The sequence below is a fragment of the Ctenopharyngodon idella genome, chromosome 22 (genome assembly GCF_019924925.1).
Source record: "Ctenopharyngodon idella isolate HZGC_01 chromosome 22, HZGC01, whole genome shotgun sequence".
Lineage (NCBI taxonomy): Eukaryota > Metazoa > Chordata > Actinopteri > Cypriniformes > Xenocyprididae > Ctenopharyngodon > Ctenopharyngodon idella.
In genome coordinates this window covers 24572552-24597554 of record NC_067241.1, presented here as the reverse complement: position 1 = coordinate 24597554, position 25003 = coordinate 24572552, and the positions used below count along the sequence as shown (strand labels likewise).

Below are 25003 nucleotides of genomic sequence, written 5' to 3'. Positions count from 1 at the left end.
ACATAATATCAAATATAGATGGACTCCATTGTGAAACAGCACACACAGAGGCATCTTGAGATCAAAAGAAATACATCTAACAGGTGTAAGATTGTGACTGGAACAATATGAATCAATAAGCATCAAAAATTGTATGGTAAAACAACAAGCAGTTGATGTGAACAGAGTTTTTAGATTGTGCAGGCCACCCCAGGTGCTTACGGTTTGTTTAGTGTGTGTGTGTCTGTGTGTGTGTGTGTGTGTGTGTGTGTGTGTGTGTTTTCCCGTAAAGTTTGTTGCTGGGTCTAGGGAGAACATCCTGTCAGTAGACCCTCAGGAAAGGCTTGTGTGTGTCTGTTTAGACAAAGGCTTGTGTGTGTGTGTAAAAGAGATAAAAAGACTAAAACACCTGCTGTATGAATAAATTTCCGTTTAATACAGGAAGCAACAAGTTTCAAGTTAAAATCAACACCTTGTAATATTCATTTGCAGGAACCTTATGATCCTTAGATATCCCAGTGTCCAGTGTCAAGTTCATCGAATTGTATTGTGGCAGACAAGTGCTACAATGCAACAGTATGTATATCATTTTGTAGTTTTGTACAGTATGTCTGAATTTATGCAATTTCAAGGTGTGTAAATTCTGCACCACTAGTTGCACAATATAATTAAAAAATAACACTCCCAACAATTTACCATCTGCCATTGTCCCCAAATTTTCACCACTGGTGGAGTGTTTTAACATAAACATTGTTTTAGCATTAAAATTTTGTGTAAAAATATACAATGCAATATAAAACACTGCGAAGTTTTGAAACTGACAACCACCTTTAAAAGTGTGGGGTTGGTAAGATTTTTAAATGTTTTTGGAAGAAGTCTCTTATGCTCACAAAGGCTGCATTTGATAAAAAAAAAAAAAAAATACAGTAAAAACTGTAATATTGTGAAATATTATTACAATTCAAAATAACTGTTTTTTTTATTTGAAAGAATTTTAAAATGTAATTTATTCATCTGATGTCAAAGCTGAATTTTCAGCATCATTACTCCAGTCTTTAGTGTCACATGATCCTTCAGAAATCATTCTAATATGCCGATTTGCTTCTCAAGAAACATTTCTTATTATCACCAATGTTGAAATCAGTTGCTGCTTCATAATTTTTGGAAACAGTGATCTTTTTTTTTTTTTTTCAGGATTCCTTGATAAATAGAAAGTTAATTTATTTGAAATACAAATCTTTTGTAACATTATAAATTCCAAGTTCTGCCATAAAACTCTAGATGGCGCAGGCTGATGTGTCCTTAACACAACCTGATGATATTTACATTGTTAACTACATGGCACAAGCTGATTGGTTCATGTCGCATTTGCAGCCAAAGAGCTTGCTGCTCAACATTTAAATAGCTGGCTAGCATAGCAGTTTGCAGCACACTTTAAGACTTCTTCTGAAACCCTCCACCTTCCCCAGCTCCACCTGTATAGACCTCAAACTTTTAAATGGTAATATACAGTGGGTGTAATACATTACAAGTAACTTGAGTTACATAATCGGATTACTTTTTAAAGTAACTAGTAAACTAACACATTACTTTTTCAGTTTACAACAAAATATCTAAGTTACTTTTCTAAGTTACTTGGTTATTGTAATTCTAGAGTAAATGTGAACATGCATTTACTCATGTCACTTGCACGAAAACATTCAGCAGCACAGCTGAAAGGTTTGTTTGAGCAGCGCCCTCTACTGTACAGGCGTAAATATGAATTTCCTTCAGCCTGAGGCTGATTCATTTCACTTTTGGTGTGAAAGGGCCTTAACATTGGCAAAAAATAAAACCTTTTTTGTTGTTATTAAAAAACAAACAAGCAAGCCCAGCCCAGATAAGAAAAAAGTAATGTTTTTCATAAAAAGTAACTAAGTAACGCAATTAGTTACTTTTTAGGGAGTAACGCAATATTGTAATACAGTACTTTTAAAAGTAACTTTCCTAAACACTGGTAGTATACAGGAACAAATGTATGAAGAGGGATTCTAGGTATGTGCCTATGCTCGCACATCCAGGGGGCTCAGAAATAATATTTTTAAATTATTATTATTATTATTAATTCTAATATTATCATTATATTATTATCATACTAATGCTACAAACCTGTAGCACAATTACTATATAAATAAACTACTTAAAATATCATCTCTGTCAGGCAGAAGGGGCCAAAAATGTATTTTGCCTGTGTCAAGTGAATTTTTCTGCAGTGTGTATGAGCAATCAATAGACAGAACACACACAAACAAGTATCTGTCCAAGCGGTCAGTCATCCGGCAGCTGTTCTAATGGCAGTGTGAGGTATAATCAGTGTGAATGAGATAGCACAGAGCTCCGGGATGGCCTGATCTGTGGTCAGCAGGTCAGCACGGCTGTTCTTACGGGCTCCCGCTTGCAACACGCCACACCACAGAGCTTCCTTCAGAGGGAGGAAGAGAGAAAGGTAGAGTCAGATATACAGATATAAAGTGGTTCTGGTGCACCACTGGAGGACGTTCCACTGGGCTGATGTGGCTGTCCTCACTTCATATGTGGCCATCAGAAGCAGATTCAACACCACAGAGACCAAACCTTCCTGACCTCACTGTCCACATTACCCATGACCGTCGGTGTGTCTAAACAAGCCCTGCATGCTCACAACCACTGAGATCAGTGTCTACCAGCCAGGAATATGAGACCTGGAAAATATCTTCTTAGGGATTTGTCTTCATATACAAAAAAATTTTTAAATATGTGTTTTGTTATACATGTTAATGTTATTTATTTAATTTACATTAAATGCACACAAATCAAAGTAACCAAACATATTCTATACATATATAAAATAATAATAATAATTTAGATGGCTGAGTTTATTAATTTAGTTAGTGTCTGGATCTATAAATTTATTCATAGATATATTAAAAATGCAATTCATACATATAGGGACTCAAATACAACTAAGCATGCTTTTGATTTCTGAATTAAAAATTATTTTTAATTCATCACATTAAAACAGTTTTGTGCAACAAATTAATGTCATGATGAACAAACAATGCAGAATAAAATGTAGGTGAATAAGTTGATACAATTGTCACATATCTTTTGAAATGTATTGTGTGATTTAAGTGCAGCTTTAGAAATAATATGCTATTAATGAATTATATTTTTATTAATGAAAAAAAAAGATCACAACTAGTTGTATTCCATTCACAGACTCTTATTTTGCAGCTCATTTTGTTCTGTTGTTTCTGTTTTTACTATTCCTGTGGTTTAGTTCCTGTTTTCCTTTAGTTTCCATAGTGATGGATTAGGTTTAATCTCCACTTCACCTGTGTCTACTTCAGTCGTGTGTTGTCTCTTATATTTATAGCCTCATGTTTCATTCATAAGTTTGTCGGTTACTGTCTTTGTTGATTAAATCTGTTATGTTTGTACCACATTGTTACTGTTATCTTTTGGATATTCTGATCTATTTAAACTTCTTTATGTTCTCTCCCTATCTGCACATTACATCTAAATCATTTTGGAGATCACATATTTTTTGCTAAACATATATTTGCTTATATTAAACTCTGGAGATATACTGTAAGTGTACCATGGTTCTACAAATATATTTCTTTACATTAATTTATTACATGTGAAGTTATTCAACCATTCACACTGATGAAAACTATCAGACCTAATTGGACATGTCCTGTGGCAATATTAGCATTAGCCTATAGCATTCATCTGACATTCCAATTAATATACCATTGTCATTACTTAAGGGACGTTTACACAATAACAATGTACTAAAAACGGAAAAGCCTTCCTTTGCATTTTTCGCGTACAGATGACAAAATTGTCAATTCGTTCACACGAATCTGCGAAAACGATTAAAAACACTATATTATTCATGCCAGGCGAGTAGTTGGCAATGTCACTTTGTAAAGAAACTACGCACCTATAGGCTAAACACATAACACGTATGCGCATGACGTCACCGTTTTCACAAATTTGCGTTTTTGTAGTTTACACAGAGACAATAACAGTGTTGTTTTTAAAACTTGCACTTTGAAACCCGATTTCAAAAGTTTGTGTTTTCAGGACCCCAAAACGCCATTGTCGTGTAAATGAATGGCCAAAATGCATAAAAAGTTTTCAATTTTTTTTTTTTGAAAATGGTGTCGTGTAAACGCCTACTCATTCATTAAAAGTTGAATGTTATTGAGGGTATATGATCATCTGATTTAAGGGCATTGAAGGATACAGAGGAAAGTTTTGTTTTTTTTCTCTAACCCTAATCAAACACACCTGAACAAGCTAATCAAAGTCTTTAGGATTACTAGAAAGTTACAGGCAGGTGAGTTTGATTAACTCTTTCCCGGTCATCGATGGAATTTTCCATCATTTATGACATATCACTTCCACGGCATTGATGGAATTTTCAAGCAATCTATGTTTTCACTGTTATACGGTAGGGGGCGCTATTATGCATCTTCTGAAAGAATACAGAATCTCTGTTCAAAACATAGGCAAAGAAGAAGCAGAAACAAGTGATAGAAGCATTGATTACACGCATGTAAGCTAAAGCAATCATACAACTTTTTAACAGCATATAAACAAAAACTGTCTAATGTTAATGAAATGTCATCCCAGGAATAGTTATAGGACTGTGAAGCTTTGGGGGTGTGTTGATGGACTCGATCTACTCCATCTATTTTCTGATCATTGTTCTGAATCCGATCTGGAAGTAGTCTTTGACAAAATTCAATTTTCTCAGCTATTTGTTCAAAATGTTGTTTTTTTTATGAAACACCCACATTCAAGTGTTGATAAAATCATAAGTAAAAAAAAACTGTGCTTTTTTTTTAAAGCAGAGGTTTTGTTCTTTCTTTTGATATACTGTATGTTCAGATATTCATACAACAAAATATTCTGGGGGCCATGAAAATTTTGTGAAAATGATCAAAAATGCTGGCGCCGGCTGGCAACTTTAAAAAAAAAAAAAGAAAAAAACACTAGCTGGGAAAGAGTTAAGGTTGAAGCTAAACTTTGCAGGAAAGTGGACCTCAAGGACCCGTTTGGTTCGAGAGCTATGAACTAAAAAACACAAATGCACTTATTATAGTGCCACCTAGTGTCTGACAGATGTGTGTCTGTGCACCTGAGTAGTGAGGATGATTTAGAACCATCCTACCAAGTTTGAGATCTCTATTACTTACAGTCTCTGACGCTCAGACACCTTCGATGCTTGGACCCCTAAAAATAAAACAAAAAACTGGAAATTATATTGTAGAGAGGATTGATCATGCAGACCACCATGACTATGACAAGTCCTAAATTAAATGTGTTTTAAACTAGATTTTCATGTTGCTTTTTATTTATTCAAAGTCAGTACAGTCCAGTGTTGTTTGAATCCCAATGTTCTTCAGAATATCTTCTTTTATGTTTCACAGAATAAAATAAGTCATGACATGAGGGTGAGTAAATGATGACAGCATTTACATGTTTAGGGTGAACTGTCTCTTTAAAATAATAATGATTAAATAAAAAACATCTGGGAAGCACTGGCTTAAGTTATGTTTTATAAGTATACATTCTAATTTTAATGATTTTTTGGTATGCCTTGAATGACAGTATGTGATGATAGGCTACACAAACAACGATTTGAGCTCTACACACTCCATTTTCTCCCTCAGCTTTGTCTCTCTCTCCGTCTTCCCAAGCTCCTGTTTCTTTGCATCACCATGAGCACTGTTTCCTGTTTTTCATACAAACTCGTAACTGTCTCTGAGGACCAACAAAGGAACCTCAGTAACCTCACATACACACGCATGCACACAAACACACACACGCATGCACACAAACACACACACGCATGCACACACACACAAATTCCACTGGGAGGTATGTGAGAATAATAGCGATGGGTCTAGAGGGTTTTATTGACGTCTGAATCATTCATAGATGCAGTGTTGTCAAGGCTTTTCCTCAGGTCAGTAAACACCCAGAGATTCAGCACAGCAACTGTACCCATAACACTACTAGAACATTCCCTTATGTTCCTTGATAAGCTAAAGCCCAGGACACACCAAGCCAACGTCAAAGATCTAGCGGCGACGAAAGCTGATTGTGTTGTCACCTCTCGTCGACTGCGTCTCGGCCAAAAATCTGTGTTTAAACACATCAAAAGGACTAAAGCCGACTGTCAACTAGCATGTGCTTTCTGCGCCTGCGTGTAAGTAAATAACTGTCTATATCAGCAGGTATCGATAGTCTATTTTCGTCATCCAAAAAGGGAATCCCAAACTAGGACCGTAAAAAAAGCAGCGCTTGCGTACCATTTTGAATATCAATCACGCTGATCACTTTCTTCATTCCAGTTGGCCCATGTTATTATGAAAATATCCATGCATTCGAATGCTCTGGTAAGATGATATAAAATTATAATAGCCTTCTGTCCAGTGTTGGGGAAAGATACTTTGGTAACACTTTCTATGAAAACCATGCTTATAATGAACTATAGCTCCATTTATACTTATTTATAAGTATTACTATTTTATAAACATATTTATAAACACTCATTAAGACCTATACTGCACAGTTATAGTTACATTTATATTATTTTTATAATTACTTATAAGTCATGCATTTTCTTTTTTAATGCACAATAATGTTCATAATCCATTATATAGTGATTTATAAGTATTAATAAGTCAGTCGTATGGTTCCATGAGTGTATTTATAAAGATGCATTGCTATAATGTTATTATATTATAGTTACAATGACTTTTTATTAACTCAGATTTATTTCTGTCAAATAATCAAATATATTTTTATTAATAGTCGTGTTGTGTTCTTATAAATACTTATTATGAGTAATAATACGGTTACTAATCTCTATAAATGCATCATTGATGGCTTTAAGTAAAGTGAAAACACAGGATGAAATTTTCCTTAAAGTAAATGTTAAGAAATCATGAAGATGTGCTCATTATACATTTTAAGTTGTTTACTTGTAAGTGTAATTAATGAACAATAATTTCTGTAATAAAATAATGAAAAAAAAAAAAACAGAAATCAATACAAACAGCTGAAAATAAATCTATTTTTAATGTTACATACTAGCAAAACACTGCAACAATATATATTTTTAAAGTATACTATAATTCCAAACTCCTAAAAAAAAAAAAAATACCATATGGCTGAGGAGATGTAGATTTTAACAAATCAAAATTACCATACATGATCTCTAATGCAAACATTAGCTGTTAAAGACATAATTATTAATAACTAATTGGTACAGCAAACAAGTGTCTCTGGAACTATTTTATATATGATCATTTATAAATCAGTGTATAATGGATTATGAGCATGCACATTGAAAAAGCAAATGCATGGCTTATAATTATGAAAATAATATAAATGTAACTATAACTGTTCTCATAATGCAGTATAGGTCTTAATGAGTCTTTATAAACATATTTATAGAATAGTAATACTTACTTATAAATAAGTATAAATGGGACTATAATTCATTATAAGAATGAATTTAATAGAAAATGTTACCATTACTTTTAAAAGTAATGCATTACAATATTGCGTTACTCTCTAAAAAGTAACTAATTGCATTGCTTAGTTACTTTTTGTGAAAAGTAATGTATTACATTACTTTTGCATTACTTTTTCTCTCCTGGGCTCGGCTTGCTTGTTTGTTTTTTAATAACAACAGAAAAGTTCTATTTTTGGCAAATGTTAAGGCCCTTTCACACCAAAAGTGAAATTAATAAGCCTCAGGCTGAAGGAAATGCACCTGTACAGTAGAGGGCGCAGCTCAAACAAACCTTGCAGCTGTGCTGCCATTCTGGATCAAAGAAGAATAGAATACAGGAAAAGGAACCTCAACACTCTTACTTCTAAATCTAATCTAAAGTAATTTTTGCTTATTAGTATGGTTGAATTAGATCATTGAACGTCAGCAGCAAAGACATTGGTTAATAAAGTGAGATTAAATACATAAAGTATATTTGTGTAATTGAGGAATACTGAATGTTTTCGTGCAAGTGAGCTGAGTAAATGCATGTTCACATTTACTCTAGAACTACAATAACCGTCATGTTCACACTGCGCAAACAACATCTCTGACCTTTATTTCTCTCAACTTGAGGACAGGAGAGCTGCAAGTCAATAAATGTGAAAAAGTAAATTTTGTTGTAAATTGAAAAAGTAATGTGTTACTTTACTAGTTACTTGAAAAAGTAATCTGATTACATAACTCAAGTTACTTGTAATGCGTTACCCCCAACAATGGTACCGCTTGCTCACTTTCATCACTTTAGCCTTTATTGTCATGCACTGACTCATTCTCTAAGCTGAACAGCCAATCAGAGTTCTTTCTCTGTTTCACCAATGTCCTGATGCTGATTTAACATGCTGAATCTGCCCAAAAATCCCCAATGGTGTCCGACTGGAGCTAACGGTGCAGAACACACTAAAAAAACGAAGCCAACCGAAGCTCAAAAACGGCCCAACATTGCTCGATGGCCGATCAGCTTGTTGTGTCCCGGCCTTTACACCCACTAACATCTCATTTCACAGCTGCAAACAAATATAGAATACAGTATGTATAGCCTACCAGGTATGTACAGGAAATGACACCTACACCTATCGAATGCCAAATGTATATTTAGTAAAAAGTTAACGCACACAGTTTACCACACATTACACACAAATTTTGCTTTGAAATTGACATTGATGTGTGAGTTTTGCTTCATACACTGCTATGCTATTGTTATAGTGTTAGTTAATTAAAATAAGTTGTTTGTGTTACTGTTATTTCATGTATTCATAATAAGTTCTGTATTAGCCAATCAGATGTGGCTACGTCATCACGCGGGGTTTAGTTTACTGTTTGTTTTATGTTTAGCGTCAGTATGCTCGCAGGCTTCGGTGCGGATGGTTGTATATAAACCCATCAGCGCTGGGCAAGAGCATAAACCCCCGCTATTGTAAAGCTGTGGTTTAATAAGTTAAGTAAAGTTCCTGAAACGGATTCGCTTTGTTGTGTGTTTCTCTTCACGCTTCCTCGGAACCTGTTAAACCAAAGACTAAAGCACAACACTATTGACAATAGATAATGGACCTTTTTTTGGCAGCAAAATTACTGAAATATTGCGAATATAACCACAGCTTTAGCATATGTGTACAGCCGATCACATAGCCTTTCAAAGTATACTCCAGCATGTGCAAACACAAGCGGTCAACACTTGCACTAGAAAGTCTTATGTTTGTCCAGTGTATGCTCTATTTCTCACCAGAAGTTATGAGGGATAAAAAATGTGTTTGTACTCATTTAATTTGCGTGCATTTCTTAACCCCCTCACAAACACTCATCATCGTAGCCATCTGCTGTTATTGCCATCTCCAGTAGTTTGTTTTTTGTTGTTCTTGTTTTTTCCAGTTCTTTTCTGACTGTTAAATAACGACCGAGGCAAACTAATTATTGCAAACAATTTGCATGTGTCCATCGGGTGTACTGAGTATGCGCAGTTAATACAAGTCTACTATGCTGATGATCAGTGTTGGGTGACGCGTTACTGTAATTAAATTACTTATCCACTGAAAAAGTAAAGTAAGGGATTACTGTTCATTTTTAGGTAATTTAATTACAGTTGCTTATAATGTACTTGCGTTACATACTGTAAATTAGTTCAACAGTTCTGTTTAAATCAATATTGAATTTAAAATCTAAATGGGTCGTCTAAATGTAAAAGTGAACGCTGGCTCTTTAAAATCGTTAACTGTAGTGCAGTTGCGCGTGAGTTCGCGACTTCAAACCAGTTGGCTGTGTAGTCGCTGTCTGAAGATGTAGGCAGAAGCGAGTGCTGTTTTGCAGAATGGAAATAATCCAATTATTTCACTTTTTTGACACAGGTAGGCAAGAACATTACGGTAAAATGTAAGCTATGTCCTAGAGAGAAAAAACTGCGCGCGCTCTCTGAGAGACGGTCTTCAGTCTGTGCACTCTCAACCAAAGCACACACACATCCTCGCCTCTCGCGAGTGTAAATTTTTCGCGGTTTATTACACATAAATGTTCAAATACACACACAGTTATGTCAAAATGACCAACGTGGCGTATATTCGCATTGGTTATGTTAATGTGAACAGCATGTGTAACAGCATATTGTCTCCGTCCATTAGGTCTTAGTGACAGCAGCCTTTAAAACATGCTACTGTCTACTATTGGCTGTCTGTATTATAAATGATAATCAAACAACAAAAGAAAAGCTTTAAAAAGGATTAATCTACAGTGTCACTTGAAAGTTTGTGAACCCCTTGCAGAATCTGTGAAAATGTGAAAAATTTTAACAAAATAAAAGAGATAATACAAAATGCATGTTATTTTTTATTTAGTACTGTCCTGAGTAAAATATTTTACATAAAAGATGTTTACATATAATTCACAAGACAAAAAAAAAAAGCTGAATTTATTAAAATGACCCCATTCAAAAGTTTGTGAACCACTGATTCCTAATACTGTGTGTGGTTACCTGGATGATCTACGACTGTTTTTTTTTGTTTTGTGATGGTTGTTAATAAGTTCCTTGTTTGTTCTGAGCAGTTAAATTGCCCAGCGTTCTTCAGAAAAATCCTCCAGGTCCTGCAGATTCTTCAGATTTTAAGCATTTTTTGCATATTTGAACCCTTTCCAGCAGTGACTGTATGATTTTGAGATCCATCTTTTCACACTGAGGACAATTGAGGGACTCAAACACAACTATTAAAAAACATTCAAACATTTACTGATGCTCCAGAAGGAAACACGATGCATTAAGAGCCGGGGGTGAAAACTTTTTGAATTTGAAGATCAAGGTAAATTGTACTTAATTTGTCTCCGAGAAACATGTAGGTATCTTCTGTTGCTTCCAAAGGGCAGTACTAAATGAAGAAAATTGATATTTAAACAAAATAAGAAAAATTTGGACATCTTCATCCTGTTCAAAAGTTTTCACCCCTGACTCTTAATGCATCGTGTTTCCTTCTGGAGCATCAGTGAATGTTTGAACCTTTTTTAATAGTTGTGTTTGAGTCTCTCAGTTGTCCTCAGTGTGAAAAGATGGATCTCAAAATCATACAGTCACTGCTGGAAAGGGTTCAAATATGCAAAAGATGCTGGAAATCTGAAGAATCTGCAGGACCACGAGGATTTTTCTAAAGAACAGAGCTCAGTTTAACTGCTCAGAGCAAACAAGAGACTCATGAAGAACCATCACAAAAAAAAAAAAAAAAAAAAAAAAACAGTCGTAGATCATCCAGGTAACCACACACAGTATTAAGAATCAATGGTTCACAAACTTTTGAACGGGGTCATTTTAATAAATTCAGCTATTTTTTGTCTTGTGAATTATATGTAAACATCTTTTATGTAAAATATCTTAATCAGGACAGTACTAAATAAAAAAAAAATAACATGCATTTTGTATTATCTCTTTTATTTTGTTAAAATTTTTCACAGATTCTGCAAGGGGTTCACAAACTTTCAAGTGGCACTGTATATTTAATTTATACAGTTATGACTATGCAGAGCTATTTTATATTTGATTATACAATTTCTGTGATATTTTTACTTTCTACTATTAGACCTACCTAGAAAAAAATATATAGCATTGTTTTATTTGTATTTTTATATATTTTTACCGTGGTATCGACTTTGGTATCGAGTATTGTGCACTTTTGGTGGTATCGGTACCGACTACTAGATTTTTGGTATAGTGACATCCCTATTTGTTACTAAAAAAAAAAATTAACTATTATAAAGTAAATAAAAGTATTATAGTATATGTTAAGTTAAAATGTTTTAAAAAGCTATAAAAGGCTAAACTATTCCATGTTTGACTAAATTATTAAAAGAGTTTCCTTTCTATTGTCTATCCAGTCAAGGTTTATAGGGATTTTAAGAAGTAATTAGTAAGTTACTTATTGAGTCATTAAATTAGTTTTCAGACAGAGTAATTAGAAAAGTATTTTAAATACAACATTGATGATGTAATTAGTAATTAATAATTAATTACTTTTTTGAAGTAACTTACCCAACACTGCTGATGATTAAATTTCTGTCATGACAACTCTCGGAGTGTTTAACACATAATGGATATGTTGATATGTTTGGTCTTGGCAGAACAGATCTGCTACACTGCTGTTATTACTTCTGCTGTTGCAGAGCAAGTACGGGATTTACTACTGCCAATACATACACATCACGCTGCTGTACAATATAGCATACATGAATTACCCGTAGCAGATCTATACAAGTGGAGCTGGGGAAGATGGAGGGTTTCTGAAATCACGGTGCAACTCAAATGCTGATCAAATATTTGAAGGTTGAGCACAAGCTCATTGGCTACTCATACAGCAGGAACCAATCAGCTGTGCCCTATAGAGAATGATGTGATTGCAAGCAGATTGAGTTAAGAACCTACGTATCAGCCTGCGACAACTAGAGTTTCATGACAGAACTTTGTATTTACATCATTCACACTGTACACATCTGACCCGAGTGTAGCGCTTTATGCTCTTTTTTGAACACGTGTACTGTTTAAATCTCTTCTTTACATTTTACAAATATAGGCCTAGTCATTATATTCAGCTCTCTCTAGGTAGCTACTTCTTTTGAATAAGTACTTACCTCATGAACATTAAAAAGTACATTCTACAGTATAGTATGAATGTAATCCGGACATACTACATCCACTACATATCATATTGTTTTGGCCTGAGGTTCAACAGTGCACTGCTCAATGCTAATGATGGACATTTTCGTTTACAAAGTAATGGGAAATACCTCCTTGAGGTAGCTGTGATGTTGAGTAATACGTGACCAGGAAAAGGAAAAAACATCCTCCAACTGTGGGGAAAAAATGGAACAGACTGAGAAATAGGAAATGTTGTGCTGAGGGCTAACAGTAAAGCAGCAGCGACTGCCTTTGTTTAACATGTTTGGTTTTAAAGACACTGATGAAATATATTGACTTTCTAATGTCTATCAAGTGTTTTTCAGATAACCTGTTGACAAATAATGAAGAGTTGATCTCACTCCCTCTCTTTAAATCTGTGTTTTTGAGTGTGAAATTAAAGTGTGTGAAACAGGAAGAAACTGGAATAACAAAGGAGAGGAAACAGAGTCATCTGCTATACGACTGAACGCACACACATTTTTACAGGTGACAATGTGCACATTTCAAAGCAGAATAACTGCACCTTTATTTGTCCCTACTACTCAGTGTCTTATATTTTTGATATTTAAACAATATCACACAAGCAAGAGGGCTGTTTTAAAGAATAGTATTCAGTATAACAGCAGGATTGTGAAAATCACAAAGTGAAAGTTGAATATGTAAATGTCTCTGAAAAAAAAAATCACCTTCAAACATTTTGGGAACAGGATCACTGCAGTGTTGCTTCATGCTTCCTCCCATGCTGGTCACAGAGAGAGCTGCAGAAGACGAGAGAGACCATAAAAAAAGGAATAGGAAATGTTTGGCTTTCCATCAGAAACTTAAGCTCTTTTTGATGTGCCGAATAGCGCTGGAGTGGGTGGTTAGCTTTAGAGACTCACAAGCGACACATAAGCAACATCTTTCCTCATCTTGTTTTCCTGTCTTATTCAATTTTGGGTGGAACTTTCCAGACATTTTTTGGGGTAAATTAAGAATAAATAAGTGGAATATGCTGACAAACTTTTCATGTGAAAATAAAATCAGAAAATAGAATTGGAAAGCAACAGAAAGGAAGCCTTTATAGAGCTGTGAAGCTTCAAGCTAAGTGTGTGTGTGTTGTGTGCAGATATTCAGAGAGCAAGAAGATGAAAGCTAAAGCAGCTTTTCCTGAAAATTAACATATTTTATTTGCTTGTTTATTTTTTTCTTTGTTCATTTATCTTTCTTTTTTGTGTGACTGCTTCTTTTTTGTTTATTTCTTTGATTGTATGAATTTGTTCATATTTCTTTTCTTTTTCTGTCTTGGTAGTTTTCTGTTTGTTTGGATGTTTTTTGTTTGTTTTGTTTGCTTTGGTTTAATTTCTTTGCTTGTTTGTTTCTTTCTTTGAGTCTGCTTTGTTGTTGTTTGTTTGATTGTTAGTTTCTTTCTTTTTTCTGTTTGTTTGTTTTGTTTGACTGTCTTTTTAGTTTGTTTTTTATTTCTTTGCTTATTTATCATCTTTCTTTGAGTCTTTGTTTGTTTGTTTCTTTCTTTCTTGTATGTTTGCTTCATTTCTTTGCTTGTTTCTTTTTTTTTGATCTTTGTTTTGTTGTTTGTTTGATTGTTTCTTTCTTGTTTGTTTTTTTTCTGTTTGTATGTTTTGAATTTCTTTTTAGTTTGTTTTTATTTCTTTGCTTGTTTGTTCCTTTCTTTGAGTCTTTGTTATTCTTTCTTTCTTTCTTTCTTTCTTTCTTTCTTTCTTTTTCTTTCTTTCTTTCTTTCTTTACCCTCATTTACCCCCACCCTCCCCCCACATTTTGGCTCTTGGCCACTCCCCACACTTGTGGTCTCGCTGTCTTCTTCTCTCCCAGAGAAAACCACTTAATGCAAACAAAAAAGAGTTTTGTCCTCAGTTTGCAGAGCCCTGTCACATCGCTACGGAAACAGCCATTTAACACAGTGAGGATAAATCAGTGAGTAAGTGGTAGTGTCTTTACATCACAGAGATTTGAAAAAACATCACTCATCAAGGGCATAGAGTTGTTTTTTATAATTATATGGATGGCAAATAACAGGCAGGATGAGAAAGGAAAAAAATAACATACAGAGCCTGGGTGGATGTTACACAACGGCCGCATGGCACCAGCGGGTTAAGAGACTGTGGGTCCTGGGAAAGGGATGTGAGTTTACTGTATGTGTGTGTGTGTATGTGTGTGTGTGTGTGTGTGTGTGTGTGTGTGTGATTGACTGTGTCTGAGAGAGTCAACAATTGAAATTACCCTGTCAAAGACCAAGTGGAGACACTACCCTCGTAACCTCCGGGCCAGGGCAGTGACTAGCCCTTTAGTAGTATGTGCTGAGTGTGTGGGTGAGAGCGCGCACACACACACACACACACACACTCTTGCTCTCAGGTCCAAGTCCTGTTTGACTCTGCAGAGACAGAGACTCACAATGATATGTTTGTAAAAGAGAAAATGGAAACCTGAGAAGGGGAATTGTGTGAAAGGAAAAAATAACCTCGAAACAGAAAAACATCAAAAAACACCCAAAACAACCCCCAAAAAAGAACGGAGCGTTTATGAGGGCTGTTTTAGTCTGCTGGCTCGCTCCCCGATCTTTAGCAAGGCGTCACTCCGGGTCAGCAGCCCGTCTCACAGACGCTGCACTGTCAATTATGGCACTGTCATGGAAACTGTAGAAAGCCATGGAGAAAATGGCCCCTCACAAGTGCTGCTTGTCTTGGAATAACACAATCGACTGCTACTTTAACAATTAGAGCAAACTGTAAACAATTGCCAAAATGTAGAAGTAATATCTTACAATAAAATTATGTATTCACAATTTAACACTGATATAAATGCAAGCTTACAGTCATAAAAAATAACTGTATCATGTGAAATTGTTTGATAATCATATAAATATATGTTTATTTTAAAATTATCATTATGGCATTACTGTCACAAACTCCCATCACCAGCCCTGTCACCTAAGCACACTACATTTCCCAGCATCCCTCCTGTTCCATACCTCCACTTACTCAGCCATCTCTTGCATCTGCACCTCATCAGCACACTCTTCACCTCAGGCATAAAAGCACACACCTCAAACACACTTATCATCTGATCGTGATAAGGACTACTTACTTGTCTACTTACATCCAGTAATTTCTCCAAAGTGATTCTCCAGCCATCTCCTACTTGCTCCTTGTTTTTCCAGTTTCCAGTGATCCTCTCCTTCGCCTGTAAACCTCAACCATTACCTGTATACTCACCTGTACCGTCCATCCTGGGAAGTATGTGCTCCTCAATATCACCCCAATTTTGTATGATCTCCACTGGCTTCCAGTTGCTTACCATATTAAATCCTCCCTTACACCCCGACTCGCTCACTACGTTCCTCTGACTCTGGCCTTCTCGTTGTGTTAGACAGAGCCCAGCACATGATAAAAAAACATTCCCATGATTTATTCATTTGTTCCCTCATGGCCACAATTTAACTAAATTAAAACAAGGAAAAAAATTAATACAACTTGGCCATAATTTACCTAAAATGAGGGAATTTGTTCAAAAAACATATCCACAAATTAAGTCATAGGAATGAATTCTTAATTTCGGCCAGAATATCTATGTTTTTCCACAAACACAGACAAGTGGAGTGATATGAACAGTGAAAAGTCCCAGTGCTGTATCAGCACTCTTGCTCGACCAATCAGATTTGAGGACCGGAACTAACTGTTATATAAAAACATGCAATTAAATGTGACAAAAAAAAAAAAAAAAAAAAAGCAGCACAATAAATCAGCAAATATAAAAAAATAAAAAATGCTGGGAACATGCTGAGAACCTAAACACTGTGTACATATACTCGAGATTACTGTAATGCAGACACAGATAATTATTGTAATTCTACAGCACAGCGCTGCTACATTATAGTCATTTCCTGGACCTACTGTGAAGTCTCAGTATGCAGTCATCATTTAATTGCAATAAATTGTAGAACTACAACTGTAAAAGCGCACAGGCCTGATCAGTGCACATATTTCATATGCAATGAAGGTGGAATTAAACAAATACAAATGTGTTAACGCATCAGATATGCTGAAATCTCCCATATATCCCATAAAACCACCCATATAGCCAATGCATAGAAGTCTTAGCAGGTTGTTCTAACTGTAGCCATCACAACCTGTCTTTGAAGCTCAGAGTGGAATGGCATGTGTCCATTTGGTTGGGTCACAGTTACCGTCCTGTCCTAGGTTTGAACCCACAACCCACGGGTCACACAAACCCAAGGCCACCAAACCACCAGGCCTGTGCATAGCCACACTCGTAAATTATGCCGACAGTTCAGGAAAGAGAAAGTCAGAGGAGACATTCTAGCTCAACAATAAAGATTGGACACAGGAAGTCAAGAACCAGCGACCAGCAGTTTTCGAGCACTGTCTCTGGAATAAAATTCTATTAAAAAAGCCACCTACTCAGAGGGATCAAGTTGCAGTAAGTCAATGCGATGTTTCATGTACTATCAGTGCTAAAAATGTTAAATATATCCATCTAATGATCTCAAGATGTTTCAGATTTAGTTGTATAGAAGTAGCAGAAGCTAATATATGATTTTGACTGCAACATTGGGCTCTTCCTTGCACCTCTGAAGTCTAGCCTGGCCCATCTGTGACCCCATTAGTCACTTTTTTCACTCTTGGGACCAGTGTGAGCCAGGACTGACAGCGTGCCCGGCAGGACCAATAGCCTTGGACCTCGAGCCACGAGGCTAAAATCAAGCTGCGTTTCCACTGTCAAGCCAGTAACCCCACAGCGCTACCCTAAAACCCACCCCTTAACACCCATCCAGAACATTACACAAGAGAACACACATATTTGTTCAGTCGTGCCTGCTACTATTTATTTGTTTACATTAGATCTCTCCCGGATATACTGTTATCCCTTCAGCCAGAGCAACAGAGGGAGCTCATTATATATATATGAAATCAAAAGCCAACCTCCATTTAAATCTATTCTCAAGACACATCTGAGATGCATATTACATCACGCATCTACCAGGTGTAAACAGGGTCAGTGAGTCCTGTAATAGAAGCTTGGTTCCTTTACGCATTTACGGGTACACGCATGTTTATTCGCGCACACATATGCGCCACGTCCTGCTGCTTACACAGGAAGGGGAGGCAGAGCAACTTCCTGTCCAAGAGGGGAAGAGTAAGGGTATAGTAGGGGGCCACACTTCCTGATAAGAAGAAGACGAGAGGAAAGAAACAGAAAATATACAGATGACATCATGCAGTAGGTTTGCTGGACGGGGTTTTGGGGAGAGTCCGTTGTTTGGCCTGATGGAAAAGCTGAAGCAAGTGTGCGAAGAAAAACATACACACACACACATGCACTCTTCAGCTGCAATAATAAAACACTTACACAGGTCAACATCTTTCGCCTTCTTACTTACTGACACATGAAATCACTAACACTCCCACATGCGCAAACGCATAAAACACAGAAACATGCTACATGAATACAAGTCTAACAGTGTGCATCTGGATTCTACTAACCCGAACCCTAACAGTCTACTAAGACTAATAAAATGAGAGTTAGTTGACATGTAGTTACTTATACTTAGTAGAATGTCTGAAGTGAACCAATCTCATTGCACACAACATCAAATGCTGTTTTAGTCATTCCGAAATGCTTCAGCCAAAGTCTGTCATCAAAATGATTTGGAATAATTGCCTCCTCGAACTGTCTCACACCATTGCGTTCCCAAAAATCAGAACACATGACAGCATTTGTTTCTGCATGATCTGAGGCATAAATAATTTATAGGGTAAAAAAGAGATACAGATACAATGTAAGTGTACGGTAGTTTTTAAATACATTTTTGTCATTTACTAAGCTAAAACTATCTAATCACTTAAAAAAATATTAGAAAAATAGAAAAAAGACAACTAGGTCTAATAGAAAAAGTTGCATGCCTTTCCTCAATAAGCCTAGCCTTTATATTCTTAATATCAGCATATTTTAGGGCTCCAGACTGTGACACAGTAAGTGTGACAAAAAATAAACATTTTCAACAATAATTCAGTGTGGGTCCATATGTGGTTTCATCTCTGTAAAGTCGGCCAGTGTTTCCTGCACCAACAAACACAGCGTGAGCCGTGATGTCCGATTTGCATAACAAATGACTCTTATGAATTGTTGTAATTCAGACTCACTCAGTGAATAATTTAGAGCATTTCTAATTCCACTGACAGAGTCATTTTTTTTTGGTCAGATTTGAAATGAATCGAGAACTGTTAATGTGATGTATAGTAAATTGTGAGATTTACATTTACTAAATATTACAACGTGTAAATAAAGATACATATGATAACCAGTTTTAAGGCTGAACCATATGAAAAACTTTATTTGGCTGTTGTAGCCAACACAACATAAAAAAAATCCAAATTTTTCTGTCTGGAGCCCTACTATTATCAGAACTATGCAGGTGTAGAAACAGTGTAAGCAAAAATGTAGCAAAAATGTTCAAAGACACTGAGAACGCTTTGAACCTCTTTATTTTTAGACCCAAAAATATTAGAAAACAAACACTGGTTGTTGACTGATAATGAGATACAAAGACTTAAGATCTCTTAGCTTAAGTTGAAACATTGTTTTAAACTTGAGATTCCTGTAGCCTGCAGGGTTGAGTTTTGATTATTAATCTTTCCAAAAAGTCAAGAGCTTTACAATCAGTTACATTTGAAAAAATAAATAAATAAAAAATCACCAGGGGGGCATGTCATGAAAACCCTGCTTAAGTGTTCACAAAGTTACAATGGTCAATAAACCATAAACTATGAAAGAAATGGCGCAATACCACTGACGACCACAAGAGTAGCCTTTCGAGCGTTCTTTCGGTCTGTCACACAAAAAAATAGAGCGCAGCTCAAAATACACATCGTTTTGCTGACCTGCACATTGGACTTCAGAATTACTGGACCTGCATGATCGGTCAGTGTTGTTCTTTCCATTTAGGGAGCCGGTCAGGGGTGAAAAAAGCTCCTCTTCCCTTTAACATCCTTCCCCCTGCTGCACATACAGGGAGATATTCTCCAACACACAGATTCCTGCTATCCCAACATCCCCAGTTTCCCCAGGATCTTCCTCTGTTTTGACATTCCTGCTAATTTTATGGCTAATTAATTGGCGAGATGAAACTTTACTGCACGGCAGCTGACCTGGACCTAACTGAGCCCACTTAACGTCTTGGCAACAGAATCTGTGGTGTCATTCAACAGACATCCGAATATAGTCAGCATGATATGGAGGAAAAGAACACATGAAGTGTATCATTTGATGTAAAGAACACACGCACTAGGCATCCTGCCTGAAATGTAAATGCTTTGGAAAGACTAATTTCCCTCTTGAAAAACACTCTTATATCAATCTTTTTGTTCTCAAGTATTGAATGAATCAACATGAGGGAGCATTTCTTTAATCTCAGAGCTGCCTTTTTTTGCATGAAGACATAAGAGAAGACAGTTTCAGTTTTGTTCTCCTCGGTCGAAAATGTTTTCTTTTTGTCCGTGGTTTTAGGGGAAAAAATAGCTTAAAGAGCCAAACTCATTTTGTGGCTGATCAAAAATCTTGGAGGAGGGAATCAGAGAAACGAGACTGGATTACAACTTAAACATTGTGGCCCTGCTCTCGCTCTCTGTTTCTCTCAAAAGGCAACAACAATTGCAGCCACATCACCATTTTACATAAATCAGGCAAATATGTACCTAATGCAAGTGTAATGATTTTGACAAGTACTCAACATTTAGTGACAACTTTATTTAAAAAAAAAAAAAAAAAAAAAAAAAAAAAAAAATGCATTGATACATTTTGATGTGTAATACAATTTTTTTTTTTTTTAACTGTTTTTAAGAAGAAAACACATCTAGAAAAGCACATGCACTCTGTGGTGTGGGAAAGTGTGTTAGTGAAATACTATGTACAATTGTGTGTTTTCAATTTAATTGCTTTGATTTAATAGCTCTGAGACATTTTTTATTGCAAACTCTTTTTATTTGAAGATAATTATTACCAAAAGGGGGAGAGTTATTACCAACTCGGCACGTTCCTCAAGTGCTAAGAGGATTACAAAATTTCATGTCCACATGAAATGCCCAATTCAAACATATCAGCCACAAAAAGGGAAGAATGCACGATAAATTAGTCGCCAATAGATCCAAATACTACAGATGTCATGGAAAAGTGTATTTGAAAGATATTAAGTGCAGTATAAAAGAGTCTTGAGTGGTTTTCACATACCCAGTGCAAAACATATTTTCATACAACCTTATATAAAATGTCTATAAAAATAGAAACAATATAAAAAGCAAATAGAAAGACATATGTATATATAGCAAAAATATTCACATTCTTGACTTCCACGTCCCAGTACCCTCATTTGAGACCGTAAGCATACAGTAGCTGGATGGAGTCAGCAAAATTATCGGTTAAATTCGACCACAGTCTCAGAAAGTACAGGTTATCAAGACCAGAAATGACTAGTCATACTGTGAAATGCAATTTAGTGAAGTCTATACTGTGAGAACCATCCTTGACATGTATAGAGTTCAGTAACCTCCAGTGATTCGTGAAACCGGGCAAGATGATTCCCTGAAGAAGGTAACTCGAATAATTCAAAAGATCTGAGACTCATATGTGCACCAGACTTCAGGTCTACGTGGAGATCGCAGTTTTATCCCGTAATGCATGCGCTGTAGTAGACGGCGCTGCTGGCGTCGGACAGGGCCGATATCAAAGCACTGCTCTCCTCACAAGGGGCATTCCTGCTCAATCGAGTCCTGCTAGCACTCAGGTATTGATCAAACTCAATCCTGTCCACCTCGCCCCAGAATTCAGCTGAGGGTCCCAGCTGGTCCACAGCGTCCATGGAGGGCGGAGCGACCTGAGCCACTGCCGAGGTCTCGGGTGGTGGAGACAGCTGGCCTAGATGAGAGGTGAAGGCGGGTTGGGGCTGACTGCTCCCGTATATCTGGCCATAATAGCCTGCAGGTGTGGGAGTGTGAGGAGCCTTGGAGGATTCTGGGAGGCTCATGTTGGGGTAGAGGCCATTAGGGTTCGTGGACTCGACCACCAGGCATTTCTCCTGCAGTGGGAGGCAGGCCAGTGGAGACTTCTGGTTGAGGTGTGGGTGGGAATGCTGGAGGTTATGGGAGTTGTGGTGAGGGTGGTGGCCAGTCTGATGGTTTGGATGCTGGTGGTAGTTTATCCATGAAGTCAGACCCACATCTTCCTGCATGTGAGGGGGGAAAAACACAGAATCTCCGCCTCCCTCCTCCAACACGTCTAGTGGGGACATCTCCGGCGTCGGCAGGCCGAAACTCTCCAGCTCTGGAGCTCCAGAGGGGTGGAGCTCTCGGAAGTGTCCCAGAGGAGGCAGCAGATGATGGGCATGGCGGTGCGGCGAGTAGGCATCTCCGGGTCCCGGACCTCCAGCGACCCCATGGGCCAGGCCTTGGAGGAGCAGACCCGGTTCCACTCGTTTCATCTTCTTGGGCTGTTTTTTGCGGCGAGGACGGTATTTGTAGTTTGGGTGATCCTGGAGGTGCTGCAAGCGGAGCCGTTCAGCTTCCTCCACAAACGGACGCTTGTCTAGTGTGCTTAGAGCCTTCCAGGACTGACCTAAAAACATCATCCAATCAGTGTTAGTGATTCAGGAGTCAAGCTTCTTTTTATGTCCACTGTTTGTTTTAGTGGTTTATAAATATGATTTTTATCACTACAACATTATCTAAATTGTTCTAATTTAATATAGAAACAATCAAGCCCCCGGTTATTGAGTCAGATTCATTTGGTTATTTATAAAAAGTATTTAATTTAGCTCTCTGTAATCATGCACAAATTTTTAAAAGAGCTGTCACAATGATTATGTTTGCAGCAGCGTTTGTTTTGTTTGGTGAAAATAGATGTATGTAACATAAGCTGACAAACGAGTTTGACATGAGCAAATCATTACATGTAACTGGTGCTGGGCACACAGGGTTGGGTTGTAGTATTTGAATTATTAATGGGTCAATAGCTGCAGACAATCGGCAGCTTGTGTGTCTGCCACTGCCCTGTATTTCAAAAAATAAGGACATCAAAACGCCTCCCCGAGAAACAGCCAAACACAAATATTGTGCAACATTCACAAACTTTTTAAATGTCTTCCATTTCATGTGTGCCCAAGGCTTGTTTTCTCATCTATAATTGTGAGCTGCATACTAAGTTCAGTTTTATAGTAATAAACTGAAATAAGTACGTTTTAAGCATGAATATAACATTTAGCTTGTAGTTAGATTAAACAACAATGAAACAGCTTGATTGTAGAAGAAACAGGATGTGAACTGGGACATAATTTTGTGCAACACAAGTATCATTTTAACAATAAATACAAAAATGATCATGTTTAAATTATTATATTCACTATGACATTTATTTTACGGCCCTTTTCTAAGTGATAATGTCAAGTAGTATAATATTTATGTATCTCAAGACCAAAATTATTCCTCTATTAACCACCTATCAACCTAACGGGTAATATTGTATTTTTACAGTGTCCTTATTACATATATTACATGTACTTACTGTAGTAATAATGGTAAATTATGCATAATTACATGCAACTACCCTAAACCAAACCCTAACCCTATAGTAAATGCATGGTGTTAATTAATATTACTCAGTACATATATATATATATATAATTACACCGTAACAAGGACACCTTAAAATAAAGTATACAAACTTTGTGGGGTTTTTTTATTTTTATTTTAATATTATATTTTATTAATTATCAATTTTAATAATTAGGTAACTCAATATGTTTTTTTTTTTTTAACTCAACCTGATTTTGAAGCAGCCTTTTTCAAATATGCCATGTTTGTGACATTGCACCCTGCCGAAGTACTAGAATGACCCCAGTTTAACCCCATGTTGCATAGAGAATGTCTTACCCAGCATCTTACTGAGCACGGCGTTATGCAGGTCTGGGTTCTGGAGGGCCAGACGTTTGCGCTCATCTTTTGCCCACACCATGAAGGCATTCATCGGCCTCCTGATCCTCGACTCCCCCCCTGATTTCCCCTCACCGGAGCCTAAGGTCAGAGCTCCAGGGCGAGTTGAGTCCGGGCTTCCAGTCCTGGCCTCTGCTGTGGCCCCTCCATTTCGGGACCCCGTCCGCAGTCCAGAGCCGGGCACCGGTGCCAGCTCTGTGGTCCGGCTGCGGTCAAAACTATGTCCCCGGTCAGGGCCCGGAGTGCTGGAGGAGGCACCCCATGTCCCGCGCTCCACAACCTGGCTGGGCTGAGAACTGGCCTCTTGACAGCAACTAGACTCAGATATATTCATTCCAGCAAGACCACCACGGTTAAAGCAAGCTGTTTTCTTTGGATAGAAGGAACACCAGGACGCCTTTATACTACTTTAAGTTACTTTAAATACAGACTGACCAGTAACACAAATGAAACGAATCATAAAACAAGCCAGAAAAAAAGGAAAAGTTAGAAAAGGCTCTGTTTTGGATGTTTCAGAAGTATAAAATCCCACAGATGTTAGTGTTTTGTAACTCCTGCCCTCCAGATGGTATATAGTTCTTGTGCTGAGTTTGAAAGTTGTAGTGAGTTTTGGTGAACCCATGCTGTAAATATATACATGGCCTGAGCCAATCAGAGCGTTGGCCCGGACAGGAGAGGCGGGAGGTTTAGCCAGTGGGAGTACTCCTGCCCCCCCTTTACAGCCTCCACAGACAGAGAGATGTAATCTGAGAGGGCCATTGTTTTAGGCCTGCTGTACACACACTCATATAGGGCACATACACTAAATCATAACACACTTGCGCACACACACACACACACACACTCACTAACTGTGTTTGTACTGGGGGGCCGGGACCACAAAGAAAGCTGTGCACTTGAGTGTTAACAACTTGTAACAATGAGTGAGAATGTAAAGACATGGCAGTCAATGCAAAGTGAAGAAAACACAAACCCAACACACATACTAATGGAATACAACCATTTTGGATGCATTCAACCTTTGCCCTGAATATAAAGCAAAGCCTGCTCTCTGGTTTCTTGGTAGCATGAAATAACTATACTTAAAGTGATTTATAGGCAGTTTTCACAGCTAAATATTTGTGGTCAACCCATAATTTATTTAAAAATACACTATAAAAAGTGAAAACATGCAGTTTTTACCCTAAAAAATTTGTTCTATCATATGTAACCCCTAAAAGATTACTTACATTGGTGTAACCCAATATAGTCCAGGTAATT

At 37.0% G+C, this 25003-nt stretch overlaps 1 protein-coding gene and 1 long non-coding RNA gene across 2 annotated transcripts in view; both read right to left on the bottom strand.

Annotated features, from left to right (window-relative positions):
* Positions 1-394: 394 nt before the first annotated feature.
* Positions 395-25003, bottom strand: part of LOC127505206 (uncharacterized) — a 29762-nt gene continuing 5153 nt past the window's right edge. The window contains exons 2-5 of the long non-coding RNA XR_007927642.1: positions 13409-13480; positions 12830-12892; positions 5208-5244; positions 395-2440 (exon numbers count right to left, since the gene is read on the bottom strand). This is a non-coding gene — a long non-coding RNA (uncharacterized LOC127505206). The remainder of the gene's footprint in view (positions 2441-5207; positions 5245-12829; positions 12893-13408; positions 13481-25003) is intronic.
* On the bottom strand, positions 20723-24358 carry sox18 (SRY-box transcription factor 18). Its single transcript, XM_051880590.1, has 2 exons — positions 23684-24358; positions 20723-22370 (listed from the first exon to the last, which is right to left on the bottom strand). Exons 1-2 carry the CDS (start codon positions 24075-24077, stop codon positions 21424-21426), a joined length of 1341 nt encoding a protein of 446 aa, XP_051736550.1. The 5' UTR covers positions 24078-24358; the 3' UTR covers positions 20723-21423.